The sequence below is a fragment of the Hordeum vulgare genome, chromosome 5H (genome assembly GCF_904849725.1).
Source record: "Hordeum vulgare subsp. vulgare chromosome 5H, MorexV3_pseudomolecules_assembly, whole genome shotgun sequence".
Taxonomy (NCBI): Eukaryota; Viridiplantae; Streptophyta; class Magnoliopsida; order Poales; family Poaceae; genus Hordeum; species Hordeum vulgare.
The window spans coordinates 569,679,729-569,693,952 of record NC_058522.1 but is presented as its reverse complement, the minus strand read 5'-3'; the positions used below and the strand labels follow the sequence as shown (position 1 = coordinate 569,693,952).

At 43.9% G+C, this 14,224-nt stretch overlaps 1 protein-coding gene across 1 annotated transcript; it reads right to left on the bottom strand.

The window, feature by feature from the left end:
* Positions 1–1,108: 1,108 nt before the first annotated feature.
* On the bottom strand, positions 1,109–4,829 carry LOC123399349 (BTB/POZ domain-containing protein At2g46260-like). The gene is made up of 5 exons (XM_045093769.1): positions 4,494–4,829; positions 3,397–3,509; positions 3,257–3,320; positions 2,516–2,801; positions 1,109–2,367 (listed from the first exon to the last, which is right to left on the bottom strand). Exons 1-5 carry the CDS (start codon positions 4,723–4,725, stop codon positions 1,530–1,532), a joined length of 1,533 nt encoding a protein of 510 aa, XP_044949704.1. The 5' UTR covers positions 4,726–4,829; the 3' UTR covers positions 1,109–1,529.
* Positions 4,830–14,224: the final 9,395 nt, after the last annotated feature.

The following is a 14,224-nucleotide window of genomic DNA, read 5'->3' as shown; positions in this document are numbered from 1 at the left end:
TAGTGGATCTGTAAAAAATTGTTCAAAAATATTATTGTTTGCAAGCTGCACAAAAAGAACAAAATCCCGGCCCAACAACAATAAAAAAGAGGCCCATTTTCATTTATGTATTTGCTTTTTTTGTAACCGTCACGTATGAAAGTATATTGTCGTGAATTTTTTCCTCAACGTGTTATATATGTATTTGTGTATGTATAAAAAAATTCAATTTTTTTGGTGATGTGGAAATATGTTTTTTTTAAAGTCCTCCATTTGCACTTTTTGGGGTACATGTGTCCTAATCGGACACGACTCCTACCTTGTTTACACATCGTACGACTCTAAGTCCAACTATAACCTACCTGGTACAATAATATTTGACACAACTCCAACATGGGGTTGATGAACTGCAGCTTTTGTATTAGCATGGAATTTGAGTTTTGCGCATGATATGTGTAGTTGGGTAATGTCTTTTTCTTGAGATCTAGAGTAGAAAAAACTACTCAAGAGTCAAGAGTGACCAGTACATTGAAAGATACATTCCGAAATCATCAGTGGTCTCACGCTGTCAGGAACATTCACAAGCACCACATAAAGATGGTTGTATGCATCGCTTGATGTAGAGACCAGAGGTTTAACCTCCTTTTCTAAAAAAAATAAAAAAAATCACTCCTGGTCAAATATGCAAGGTCATGTGCAAGCTTGTTAATTACTCCCTCCGGTCCTTTTTAGTCTGCATATTAGCTTTGTCCGAAGTCAAAGTATCTCTACTTTGACCAAATTTATAAAAACATCTATCAACATTCACAATGCTAAATTAATATTGTTAGATTCGTTACGAAAGGTAGATTCATGAAATGTCTATTTGGTATTGTAGATGTTGATATTTTTCAATTTATATTTGGTTAAACTTTGTAAAGTTTGACTTGACACAAATCTAATATGCGAAGTAAAAAGGATCGGAGGGAGTACTGTCTCTTTTCACCCAGCTCACACTGCAGCAGCATTCTTGATGTCCATGCATGAGAAGGCGACAGAGAGGCCAACGTGTGGGAGTCTGAGCAGTCAGCTCCTGTGCAATGACCAGGTTCTATCTATCTAGATGCACAAGCCGAGGAAACATACATGCTGCATGAATGAGGATTATCATTCGATTTATCCAACATATTCATCCATCGGTACATTACATACAGAAACATATATTTTTGCACAACCCGGTAAGCTGCTCGACATTAAATCGTGTAGCACGGTACATAGGCTACCACGGCCGGCTTCCTCGTCGGACACCGAGCTGACGATGGCAAATCTATCTAGAACACAAAAGAATGAGCACTCAAGTTTTGGTAAAAGATGTGTAAGTCAGACCAAAAGTGTATGTCTTGCGTGCGGGCTTTTTCAACTTTCACGCCAGGCCTCCTTCTCCAGCAGACATACCAAAATGACGAAACAAAACAGCATACGCATGAACTTTTCACTGCGCCTAGCCAACCAATAAAACTATCTGAAATGGCATTGAAGCTATCGACCTAACTTTGCTGAGTGAGATATTATCAAGCCTGTAGTCCTGGCGGCGCCACCAACGCCCTCAAGTCAGCTCTCAGATGCAGCACGTCATCGATGAAGAGGTTGTCGTTGGCAATGAACGTCGACCATGGAACCTCAAAAAGATCACTGCATCCGAGCATCCAGTCACCGCCGAAGGTATACTTGTTCTCCCACCTGGTCACGAATTTTCCTGATGATCTTGTCCTTGCAGCAAATTCAAAGTCAACTGTCAAACATGTTGGCCCCCTTGTCATCTTAGCCGTTGCTATAAAGAGGCCAAAGCTGTATGCCTTGTCCTGCTCATCCATTTCACAGTATGCCATGAGACGAAAATCCTGTCCAGCAAGATGGAACAAGTGCGTGGAAATGTGTCCTTCTGGGAAGAGTCGGGAGCACTCCTCGCGCGTTAGATCCAAGTAAACAATGACCTGTGGGCAGGGCCGGTCGAATTCAACCACTTTGATTGGTTTAAGCCTGTAAGCTCGCTGTGGGACTTGCCAACAGTTTGTCGTGTCTGCTTCAGTAGTGCCTTGCTCATGTGCTGGGTAAGCTTTGTGCAAGAGTGCATCAGTAATAAGCTTCTTTGTTTGCTCACGGTCTACACCATCATCACCGCATGTCAGGACTTCATGGAGTTTACTCCAAGTCATATGGCTGAAGCGCACCAGCGGAAGTAAACTAGAACTCCATATCTTGTGCCTTTCCTCTGTTTCTGGGTATTGCTTGCACGCCCACTCAAGCAAGAAGCTATATACGGTGTCTTCAGATCTTGTTTGTAGGTCAGTACTAGAAAAGATGGCTTCAATCCCAGCAAGAGGCATGTCCATCAGTTCATCAGAGAACCTGGAATGAGACAAATCATGCCATGAGTAGACACTTCAATCATGATTTTGTGACAAAATGTCCACACTTTTTTCAATTTTTTAAGGAAGATATCTAATGATTTCTCAGAAACAAAAAAAGGTAGCTCTGTCAGATGGTGATCACTCACTTGGCCAACACCTTGTATTTGCTGGCGAGGAATTCCTTGGCTGCATTTGTCAGATGCCGAATTTCAGCAGCCACTGAAGTGGAGCACGGGTAATATAGGTAGAGCAATGCAGACTCTCTGGTCATAGGCAAGTTTGTGAGTAACTGGTTACAATGCCTCATGCAAGCAAGAACCTCAAATTTATCAGCGGCCATCAAGATGTCGAGCAGAAGATTGGGCTCAGTTGTTGACAGCTTTCCAGTGTACATAAAGCTCAAAATCTCCATAATGACAGTTTCCTCCGTTCCTAGTAAAATGAAACAATGAGGAATAAGGGTTTATGATAACAGATTAGAGAAAGGTGTAACAGCACCCGGGTGCCTAGGCACCCGGGTGCTGAAAATCCACTCTCTAACAGATTAACAGTTCAATAAAGAACTAAATGGCAGATTCTTTGTGCGTAAATTACAAAAGTAGACCTCCTTTATTGAGGAAATCTATCCATGTAGAAGACTAAGCGTGGATAAAATACCCATTTGGCAGTTAAAGGCAAAGATGAAGACTGAAAATAGACTTAACCATTTCATTATGAAAAAGAAAATGGAAGGGCTCCCAGAAACTAGGAGACAGAATCCCTATAATACCATAAATAATCGATGTTTTATATCTTAAAAAATATAGTGTGTACATACTACAGAATAATAACATAGTCACAACAGAAAACCAGGATAAACTATAAAGGGAAGGATGTTATCAGTTTACCCGAATCAGCAACTTGGAGTGTTATATGCCTCTGATCGGACTCTTTCATGCCATTTGAGAAAATCTAAGGTGAATAAAGCATATTAGGAAACATGAACTGACCATAGAAGAAATGAATCTCAAAAGGATATGAAAATTACCTTACGAAAGAATGGACTATTTGCAGCAAGAACCACCGAATTGATGTAAACGGTCTTTACTCTTAAAACTGGCGCAGACACCATGGTACAAGAAGAGTCAATAATTTTGCCATCTGTTCATCACACAAAGAATACAAAGATCAGAGAGAAATAAAGGGCAAACTGGGGAAGGCGAAGTAACAGGCATAAGGTATTAAGATAACAGGAACACTCTGTTCTTCTATGTGTGCATATTCGTTGATTCAACCTTCAGAAATGTGGTAAAATGATTAACAAAGCATCAGGAACATTGAAGTTCATTTAGCTGCATCAAGCAAACTAAGCACACTCGTGCTTCCTCAGTAAAGTAATAGTAAATGTCATCCCAAGGATCCTGTTAATATTCCATATAACGGTGTCCAAGTACAAAAGAACAGGCAGTCAAAGTGTAATACTGTTATCTAGTTAATCAGTATTTTATACCGCGCAAACGTCTAGTGGCAGAATCAAGTTCAAGCAACAAAACAGGAACACGGGTTTAACTAAGACTTGGTGGGTATCTTGCCATCATTGGCGTGTATGTAACTAGTATGTTGCACAAGTGTGGAGAAACACGCAACCTGCAAGGGTTACCCAGTTGATCATCATATTGTATCGGTAGTAACAGCTATACCTGTACATCACAGGCTAATATGTAGTAACATTAAATGTTTCAATAAATAAGGCAGATTATTGCTTGACTTGAACGGTTCAATATCATTTGAACATCATCACTGCTCCACCAAAATATGCATCCTAGTTGGGTTTATGGACGACGTACAATTTCTTGATTGCTTCATCTGAACAGATTTGATATTAATCCAGATTAGAAAGACCTCCATAATCTGATCATCAACAACAACAGGTGACAATTAATTCGAAATTCACACTACAACAGGCGAGGCTCATAGCATCCAAATCGTTAACCCCTGATGAAGGGCAAACTAGGTGAAGTGAAAGAACAGCAAAAATCGCAAATAGCCACAGATTTCACACGGATACACAGCCGAATCGCGCTAAACAGCAGCATCCATCCATCCAATTCCAAGGGCGTGGGAGGAGTGAGGCGTCGTACGGACCTGCTTCCTCCTTGTGGAGGCGGAGGTCCTCGCGGTGTAACGCCAAGTCGGGGAGGGGTCCTCCGGCGACGCTGTCGCTGGCGACGACCTCCAGCCGCAGCACCCTGTCGGAGAAGTTCTCTGAATTGAACGCGAACTCGAAGCTGGGCAACCCGCCCCCGCGCGAGAGGCCGGGGTCCATCTCCGCCTGCGTCGGCACCCCCGCAGCGGCTGCCCCTTCGCCGCCGGCCATGCGCCCCGCCGCCGCTAGAGGAGGTTGGAGGCGCGGGGCACCTTGGCCGTCAGCCCTAGCCGGATGTTTCTAGAAGGCGAGGTTCAACTTTTGGGAGAGCCGCCAACCTTTTCAATTTTTCGGGGTGAGGGGAGGGGAATGGGACTTCAGTCTTTGTTTTCTGAGACTCAGTCTTTGTTTTTGTTTTTTTAATGTCGGCAGTCGAACTGTCAAATTCATTGATCAGAAAAAAGATGCTACAAAAGCCCTTTTAAAAGGGAAACATTATCTTTCAACCGACTGATCCTGCTCTCGCGTCCACCCCTCCTTTGTTTGCCACGTGGCCGGGCGGGCGAGCCGTGACCGTTTTCCTGAAACAAGTCCATTGTTTCAGGACGTTGTTCCTGCAACTTGGAAGTAGTTGCAGAAGGAGGGAACCCAGACATGGCGACGACGGCTTCCACCGGAAGCAAGCCAAGAGCTCGCCGGCCGCCCCGCCGCCAAGAGCTCGTCGGCGCCTTCTCTCCAGTCCAGCAAGCAACGGGACCACGCCGCCTCCCGTGGTCGGATCCCGCCGTCGGGGGAGCTTTCCTGCTCGCTAGGTAGTGCTTCTGCAACTTGACCTTTGTTGCAAAAATTCCTGAAACATGATCTTTGTTGCAAAGAATTCTCCCGTAAAACAAAGAAAAAAAATCCTGCAACAAGCAAATTGTTTCTGAAACTCGACCGTTGTTTCAGGAATTAACGGGTCCAAAGCTTATTTCTTACAACAGAGCGAAAGTTTCTACAACTCAGCCATCGTTTCAGGAATTATGGGGTGCCTGGCCGGAGCAGATCGGACGGCTACGCGTAGATCGGACGGCCCTCCAAGTGGTAGATGTTTAGTAAACATCCACCGGTGGATGCGTAGCAGGCCCCAGAAAAAAGAAAGCATTGCAAAAGGCAGCGCAAAAAAGAAAAAAAAACGCCGGCAAGACCACAAACCTACACTCTACCTTCAATCGAGGACATCATGAGAACCCATCGTTGGGATCCCCAAGGTGACGTCTTCAAGAAGGAAAATGATGTTGAAGACATCGTCGTCACCTGATATGTCACTGCCTGATCTTAGGTTTTCATTCGGAGATCTCACGCTATTTGGTAGGACGGACGACGACTCCACAATGATACCTCCAAGAAGGATGACAACACCCAAGGGTGTTGTTACCGCCGGCAACGACCGAGTCGATGCGGGAAGCATTCAATAAAAGTGGTAAGAAGATAACAAATTAAACCCAATCGCTGAGGGATATGTTTCTACAATCCAACATGATTTCAGATCGAAATTTGATCTATGGATAATTATATAGACAGTCTTGGTGCTTCAATTTCATTCATTTCCAACGTATGGACAATGTAGTTTTTTGAGAAGGAAACTCTACTCACACTAGTAGAAAAATAATTCATTTGTCCCGGTTTTAGAGGCCCATTAGCCCCGGTTCTGGAACCGGGACTAAAGGGTCGGGACTTTTAGTCCCGGTTCGCTTACCAACCGAGACAGAAGGGTCTCCACGTGGCCGCCGCGGGGAGCCCAGGCAGGAGGACCTTTAATCCCGGTTGGCCGCACCAACCGGGACCAAAGGGCATCCACGCGTCAGCATCTGGCAGGAGCTGGGGTTTTTTAGGGGGGTGGGGGGGTTGGAGGGTTAATTTAGGGGTTTCATATTGTGTTAGGTAGCTAATAGAGAAAAGTGTCCTCTCTTTCTCCGTGCTTGGTCGACGCTAGCTACTATACATATAGAGAGAACTCGACGCTAGCTAATAAGAAAATGAAGGAAAACCATTAATTACACAAGATCGTCATGCTGAACATATATAGTGAGAAGTGACATCTCTTTCTCCGTGCTTGGTCGAACAACAAGTTTTCGTATATCTATCCGACGCTACTACATATATACAATATAACATATTTTACAATCCCTAACAGCATCTACCTAAGATCCAATCACAAATCCACATGGTATTCTCCGTCTTTAGGTATGACGTGGTCAAGAAAGAATCCCGCCAATTCCTCTTGAATTGCTCGTATGCGATCATATGGTAGGAGTTCATCCCGTATCTGTCAGATCTAATTTATAGAAGGGGGTCAATACTTGCATATATATGAATAAAACTCAACACAATTGATGGTAATATATAAAAAAGTTGTGAATATTATTTATGTACTTTAAATTGTTTGTCAGCCAATCTCCACTCAGAGGTCGAGTGGCGAATGAACTCGCATACGTAGTACACATAAAACAGTCCCTTCTTTCTAGTACATGCACTTTACGAGAATAGAGTTCAATCAAACTGATAAGAAAGCATGGTAATGATATATTGATGAAAATTTGAATAAATTAGAGATGTGTAGAACTAGCTAGTACTACTTACTTTGGGGTGCGTAAACTACAAGTCTTTGTTTAGACTGGGAACCTTTTTGGTGAACTTCTTCCAAACCCTGTCATGCAAAGAAAATGATTACTTGATATGAGGAAATTAACGAAAGTTGCATGCCAATATGGTCCCGGTATTGACTGAACTTACTTCTTGAGCATTGCAGTCATGTCCGCATAACCCTCGTGATCTTTACGTCTCTAGTCTAAGACAGTTACTAATGCCCTGTCAAGCTTAATGGATAGCAGAATGAAGTGGAAACTGCGCACGCATATATAACTCATCAATTACGTTACTTAACCTCGATTAGACGAAACCGAGTATACAAAGAATGTTGGGAAAGTGTCCTAGAGTCAATAATAAAGTGATTATTATTATATTTCCTAGTTCATGATAATTGTTTATTATTCGTGCTATAATTGTATTAACCGAAAACCGTAATACATGTGTGAATACATAGATCACAATGTGTCCCTAGTGAGCCTCTAATTGGCTAGCTCGTTAATCAATAGATGGTCATGGTTTCTTGATCATGGATATTGGATGTCATTGATAACAGGGTCACATCATTAGGAGAATGATGTGATGGACATGACCCAATCCTAAGCATAGCACTAGGTCGTATTGTTCGTCTGCTAAAGCTTTTCTAATGTCAAGTATCATTCCTGAGACCATGAGATTGTGCAACTCCCGATACCGTAGGAGTGCTTTGGGTGTATCAAACGTCACAACGTAACTGGATGATTATAAAGGTGCACTACAGGTATCTCCGAAAGTGTCTGTTGGGTTGGTATGAATCGAGACTCGTATTTGTCACTCCGTGTGACGGAGAGGTATCTCTAGGCCCACTCGGTAATCCATCATCATAATGAGCTCAATGTGACTAAGGAGTTGGCCACGGGATGATGTGTTGCGGAGCGAGTAAAGAGACTTGCCGGCAACGAGATTGAACAAGGTATAGGGATACCGACGGTCGAATCTCGGGCAAGTATCATACCGGTAGACAAAGGGAATTGCATACATGATTGATTGAATACCCGACATTGTGGTTCATCCGATGAGATCATTGTGGAACATGCGGGAACTAACATGGATATCCAGACCCCGTTGTTGGTTATTGACCGGAGAGGTGTCTCGGTCATGTCTGCATGGTTCCCGAACCCGTAGGGTCTACACACTTAAGGTTCGATGACGCTACGGTTATTATGGGAATAGTATACGTGGTTGCCGAAGGTTGTTCGGAGTCCCAGAGGTAAAGATTCATATATAGGAAGTGGAGTTTTGATCGCTTGAAGAGTTTCGGAGATCGTCGGTAATGTACCGGGGCCACCAGAAGGGTTCCGGTGGTCCATCGGGAAGGGCCACCAGCCCCAAAAGGCTGCATGGGCCAAGAGTGAAAGGGAACCAGCCCCCTGGATAGGCTGGTGCACCTCCCACCTCATTCCAAGGCGCAAGAAAGGGCCAAGGGGGGCAAACCCTAGGCATGGGGGCTGCTTTGGGCGCCAAGCCCACCCTAGGGCGCCGCCCCTCCTCCACTTGGACGCTGGCCCTCCCCATCTAGGGCTGCCGCACCACCTAGGGTGGAAACCTTAGGGGTGGCGCACCCTCCTCCCTCTCCCTCTCTCCTATATATACCCAAGGGTTTTGGGAGGGTTGCACGCAACTTATCCTCCCTAGACGGCGCATCCCTACCCTTCCACCTCCTCGCCCTTCGCATAGCTTAGCGAAGCTCTATCGGAGTACCACGTAGCTCCACCGTCACCACGCCGTCGTGCTGCCAAAACTCTCCCTCAATCTCTCCTCCCTCCTTGCTGGCTTAAGGCGTTGGATACGTCACCGGGCTGCACGTGTGTTGAATGCGGAGGTACCAACGTTCGGTGCATAGATCGGAATCCAGCGCGATCTGAATCAATACGAGTATGACTCCATCAACCGTGTTCTAGCAACGCTCCCGCTTAGCGATGTTCAAAGGTATGAAGATGCTCTACAACCTCTCTCGTTGCTGGTTTCTCCATAGATAGATCCTTGCATGGCATAGGAATTTTTTGAAATTACTACGTTCCCCAACAGAGAAGACGTCAACACTCACTTGAAGTTGTAAGGATACAATATTTCCTTTTTGTTTTGATGTATAAGTAACGACTTTTGAAAGTTCTCCTCGGTCTCTTTGATTGAGTTTCGTACCGTCCATTCATTTATGACATCTGGGCTAATGAACCCAACATCGAAGATTCCTGCTTTTTTGCATTCAACGATCTTCAATCTGCATAATATAGTGAGGATAATTATATATACATGCAATGAACGAGCTGACCTAGAGACTTAACTATAGAAGTAATACTTATAAATAGGTGGAAGTCATGAGTTGTTTGTCGAGGGCCAGTTGATTGTATAACTTAAATAACTCCACAAATTCAATAGGCATCACGATAAGTCTAATGAATTCGTGCTCTGGTTTCACTGCCACATACATAGTGTCTTTCCCAGACTCCATGCAGGTTTTCATGTACCACTCATGCAATTTGTGCATCATCGTTGTTAGAGAAGGATGATCAGGTTTGACGAGAGGCTTCCCATGCACACATTTATATTGTTCTTTTGTTATCTCAGCCGTTTCAAAAATTACATCATCCCCCAAGTAATCACTAGAATTGGTACCGGGCACCATCCCCGGAGGATTAGCGACGATATCGCTAGACACCTTGAGCGGGGAGCACAATTGCTTCTCCTGTTCGCCGAGATAGGGAATTGTTTTCCCACTTCTTCATTCTGCTATCCTTGCATCAGTGGAAGTACTTCCCAACCGCCGCACTGCTGCATATGTCTTTTTAAGAATGCGGTCATAGTTGGAATCCAGCGGAGGCGGTGGTGGTCGCTTCAGGGCATTGATAGTGTGCGTCACTTTCACCGGATCTAGCTTCTCCTTCGGGGGTGGAGTTTTCTTTGCAAAAGTTCCCTCAATTGGGCACGACATATGTCCTCGTTTTCCTGCATGGTCCTCTCATATGGTAACTTTTCCAGACACTTGAGAGATGGACCATATCTCCCGCCTCTGCTTGTACTACTAGCCGCCGGAGCGGCAACGTCTCTCTTCCATCGTTGGCGACGAGGCGGAGAAGGAGGCGGACTGCTCTGACGAGCCGGAGGAGCCGGAGCGGCGGCGTCTGTATTTCGCCGTTGCCGAAGAGGTGAAGGAGGAGGCAGACTGCTCTGACGCGCCAGAGTAGGAGAAGGAGGAGGCGGAGTGCCCTCACGCGTCGGAGGAGCCGGAGAAGGAGGTGGATGCTGCCTCTTGAGCTTGCGTTGGTTTTTTCCCTTGAAGAGGAAAGGGTGATGCAGCACAGGAGCATTAAGTATTTCCCTCAGTTTGAGAACCAAGGTATCAATCCAGTAGGAGAATCTCGTCAAGTCCAGAGTACCTGCACAAACACAAACGAGCTTGCACCCAACGCTATAAAGGGGTTGTCAATCCCTTCAATATTGATTGCAAAGTGAGATCTGAAGGAGGAAAGTGCAACGAAGTAAAAGAGTAAGGCTGAAAATATGGTGTGAAGTAGACCCGGGGGCCATAGTGTTCACTAGAGGCTTCTCTCAAAATAGCAAATAATACGGTGGGTGAACAAATTACTGTCGAGCAATTGATAGAACCGCGCAAAGTCATGACGATATCTAAGGCAGTAATCATACATATAGGCATCACGTCCGAGACAAGTAGACCGATACTTTCTGCATCTACTACTATTACTCCACACATCGACCGCTATCCAGCATGCATCTAGTGTATTGAGTTCATGATGAACAGAGTAAAGCTTTAAGCAAGATGACATGATGTAGAGGGATAAACTCAAACCAATGATGTAAACCCCATCTTTTTACCCTTGATGGCAACAACATGATGCATGCCTCGCTACCCCTTCTGTCACTGGGTAAGGTCACCGCACGGTATGAACCCAAAACCAAGCACTTCTCCCATTGCAAGAATCATAGATCAAGTTGGCCAAACAAAACCCACAAATCGAAGAGAATTACAAGGGTATGAAATCATGCATGAGAGAGATCAGAATAAACTCAAATAAGATTCATAGATAATCTGGTCATAAATCCACAATTCATCGGATCTCGAAAAACACACCGCAAAAGAAGATTACATCGGATAGATCTCCATGAAGATCATGGAGAACTTTGTATTGAAGATCCAAGAGAGAGAAGAAGCCATCTAGCTACTAGCTATGGACTCGAAGGTCTATGGTGAACTACTCACGCATCATCGGAGAGGTCATGGTGTTGATGAAGAAGCCCTCCGTATCCGAATCCCCCCTCCGTCAGGGCACTAGAACGTGCCCCAGATGGGATCTTGCGGAGACAGAAGCTTGCGGCGGCGGAAAAGTATTTTCGTGGATCTCTCGCGCAGTTTTGGAATTTTTCTGAATTTATAGGCGGAAGAAGTAGGGCAGACGTGCCACAGGGGCCCCACAAGCCTGCTAGGCGCGGCCCCCCTGGCCACGCCTAGGGGGCTTATGGGGTCCCTTGCTGGCCCCTGCGTTAGTTCTCAAGTCTGACACGTATCTTCTGTTCCATAAAAAATCTTTTCAGAAGTTTTATTCCGTTTGGACATCGTTTAAAATCCTCCTCTGAAAAGGGTCAAAAACACGAAAAATAGGAACTGGCAATTGGCACTGAGTTAATAAGTTAGTCCCAAAAAAGATATAAAAGGCATACAAAACATCCAAAGTTTGACAAGATAATAGCATGGAACTATCAATAATTATAGATACTTTGGAGACGTATCAAGCATCCCCAAGCTTAACTCCTGCTCGTCCTCGAGTAGGGAAGTGATAAAGACTAAATTTTTGATGTGGAATGCTACCTAGCATAGTTGTCCTTTGTAACTTCTTTCATGTGACATGAATGTTCAGATCCGTAAGATTCAAAACAATAGTTTCTATTGACATGAAAACAATAATACTTCAAGCAAACTAGCAAGGTAATCATGAACTTTCGAAATAACAAGGCCAAAGAAAGTTATCCCTACAAAATCATATAGTCTGGCTATGCTCCATCATCCCCACACAACTAATTTAGATCACGCACAACCCCGGTATTGGCCAAGTAATTCTTTTTGCACTCTTACTTTCTCAAACCTTTTACAACTATCACGCAATACATGAGCGTGAGCCATGGATATAGCACTATAGGTGGAATAGAGTGTGGTGGTAGTTGTGAGACAAGAAAAGGAGGAGATGGTCACATTGACTCAGCGTATCAAATGGTTATGGAGATGCCCATTAATAGATATCAATGTGAATGAGGAGGGATTGCCATACAAAGGATGCACTAGAGCTATGAGTATGTGAAAGCTCAAAAGGAGAACTAGTGGGTGTGCATCCAACTTGCTTGCTCATGAAGACCTAGGGCAATTTGAGGAAGCCCATCCTTGGAATATAAAAGCCAAGTTATATAATAAAGATTCCCACTAGTATATGGTGGTGACAAAGCAAGAAGCTCTCAATCATGAAGAACATGGTTCTATTATGAAGCACAAGTGTGGAAAAAGATAGTAGCATTGTCCCTTCTCTCTTTTCTCTCTTTTTTTTATTTGGGCTCTTTGGCCTCTTTTTTTAATGTGGGAAACTTTGGCCTCTTTTTTTTATTTCCTCACATGGGACAATGCTCTAATAATGATGATCATCACACTTTTATTTACTCACAGCTCAAAGCTTAGAGCGATGATGACTCTATAGGAAATGCCTCCGGCAGTGTACCGGGATGTGCAACGATCTAGCTTGGCGTGTGACGTTGAAACATCTTGCTAGCTATCTTACGATCATGCAATGGCAATATGAGAGTGCCGGCACAAGTCATGAGACGAAATGGTGGGAGTTGCATGGTAATATATCTTGGAATGGCTATGAAAATGCCATAGTAGGTAGGTATGGTGGTTGTTTTAAGGAAGGCAGATGGTGGGTTTGTGCACCGGCGAAAATTGTGCGACACTAGAGAGGCTAGCAATGGTGGAAGGTGAAAGTGCATCTATACCATGGACTCACATTAGTCATGAAGAACTCACATACTTGTTGTGAAAGTTTTTATTAGTAACCGAAACAAAGTGCTAAACGCATACTCCTAGGGGAAGGGTTGGTAGGTGTAAACCATCGCGCGATCCCGACCGCAACACAAAGGATGACAATCAAAAGATCAATTATGCTCTGACTTCCTAACATAACGGTTCACCATACGTGCATGTTACGGGAATCACTAACTTCAACACAAGATATCTAGATTCACAACACCCTACTAACATAACTCTTAATATTACCAAATCCACGTCTCAAAACTAATTGAGAGGAATCAAACTTCTATTTCTACTCAACGCACATGAAGATGGAAGTTTTTGTATCCTCTTTTGGGTACCTATCACCTTTGGGACTACTTTCATAGCACAAACCAACTACCAAGTCACGCACCGCCGTGCTCTAAAAGATCTAAGTGAAGCACATAGAGCAAAATTATCTAGCTCAAAAGATATAAGTGAAGCACGATGAGCATTCTAGCAAATTCACGATGAGTGCATGTCTCTTTTAAAAGGTGTGCAGAAAGGATGATTGTGACACAACAAAAAGAAAAGACTCCTACGATACAAGACGCTCCAAGCAAAACACATATCATGTGGTGAATAAAAATATAACTCAAAGTAATGTTACCGATGGATTGAAGACGAAAGAGGGGATGCCTTCCCGGGGCATCCCCAAGCTTAGGATTTTTGGTGTCCTTGAATTTGTCTTGGGATGCCTTAGGCATATCCAAGCTTGAGCTCTTTCCACTCTTTATCTCTTTGTCTATGAGAACATCATCCAAAACTTTAAAACTTCACAACACAAAACTTAAACACAAACTCGTGATATCATTAGCACAAGAAAACAAACTACCACCTCTTTAGGTACTGTAGCAATCTTGATTCCTATTTATATTGTTGTTAGATTACTGTATTCTCACTTTTCCATGGCTAGTACCCCGGATACTATCCATAGTTTCATCAAAACAAGCAACCAACTCAACAAAAACAGAATCTGTCAAAAACAGACGAGTCTGTAGAAATCTGTATACT

Excerpts from the sequence above, each read along its gene's own strand:
- LOC123399349 (XM_045093769.1), bottom strand. The coding sequence starts at position 4,725 with ATGGCCGGCGGCGAAGGGGCAGCCGCTGCGGGGGTGCCGACGCAGGCG. Across the intron at positions 3,510-4,493 it reads CCTCCACAAGGAGGAAGCAG|ATGGCAAAATTATTGACTCT; the intron begins GTCCGTACGACG and ends TGTGATGAACAG. Across the intron at positions 2,368-2,515 it reads AAATACAAGGTGTTGGCCAA|GTTCTCTGATGAACTGATGG; the intron begins GTGAGTGATCAC and ends GTCTCATTCCAG.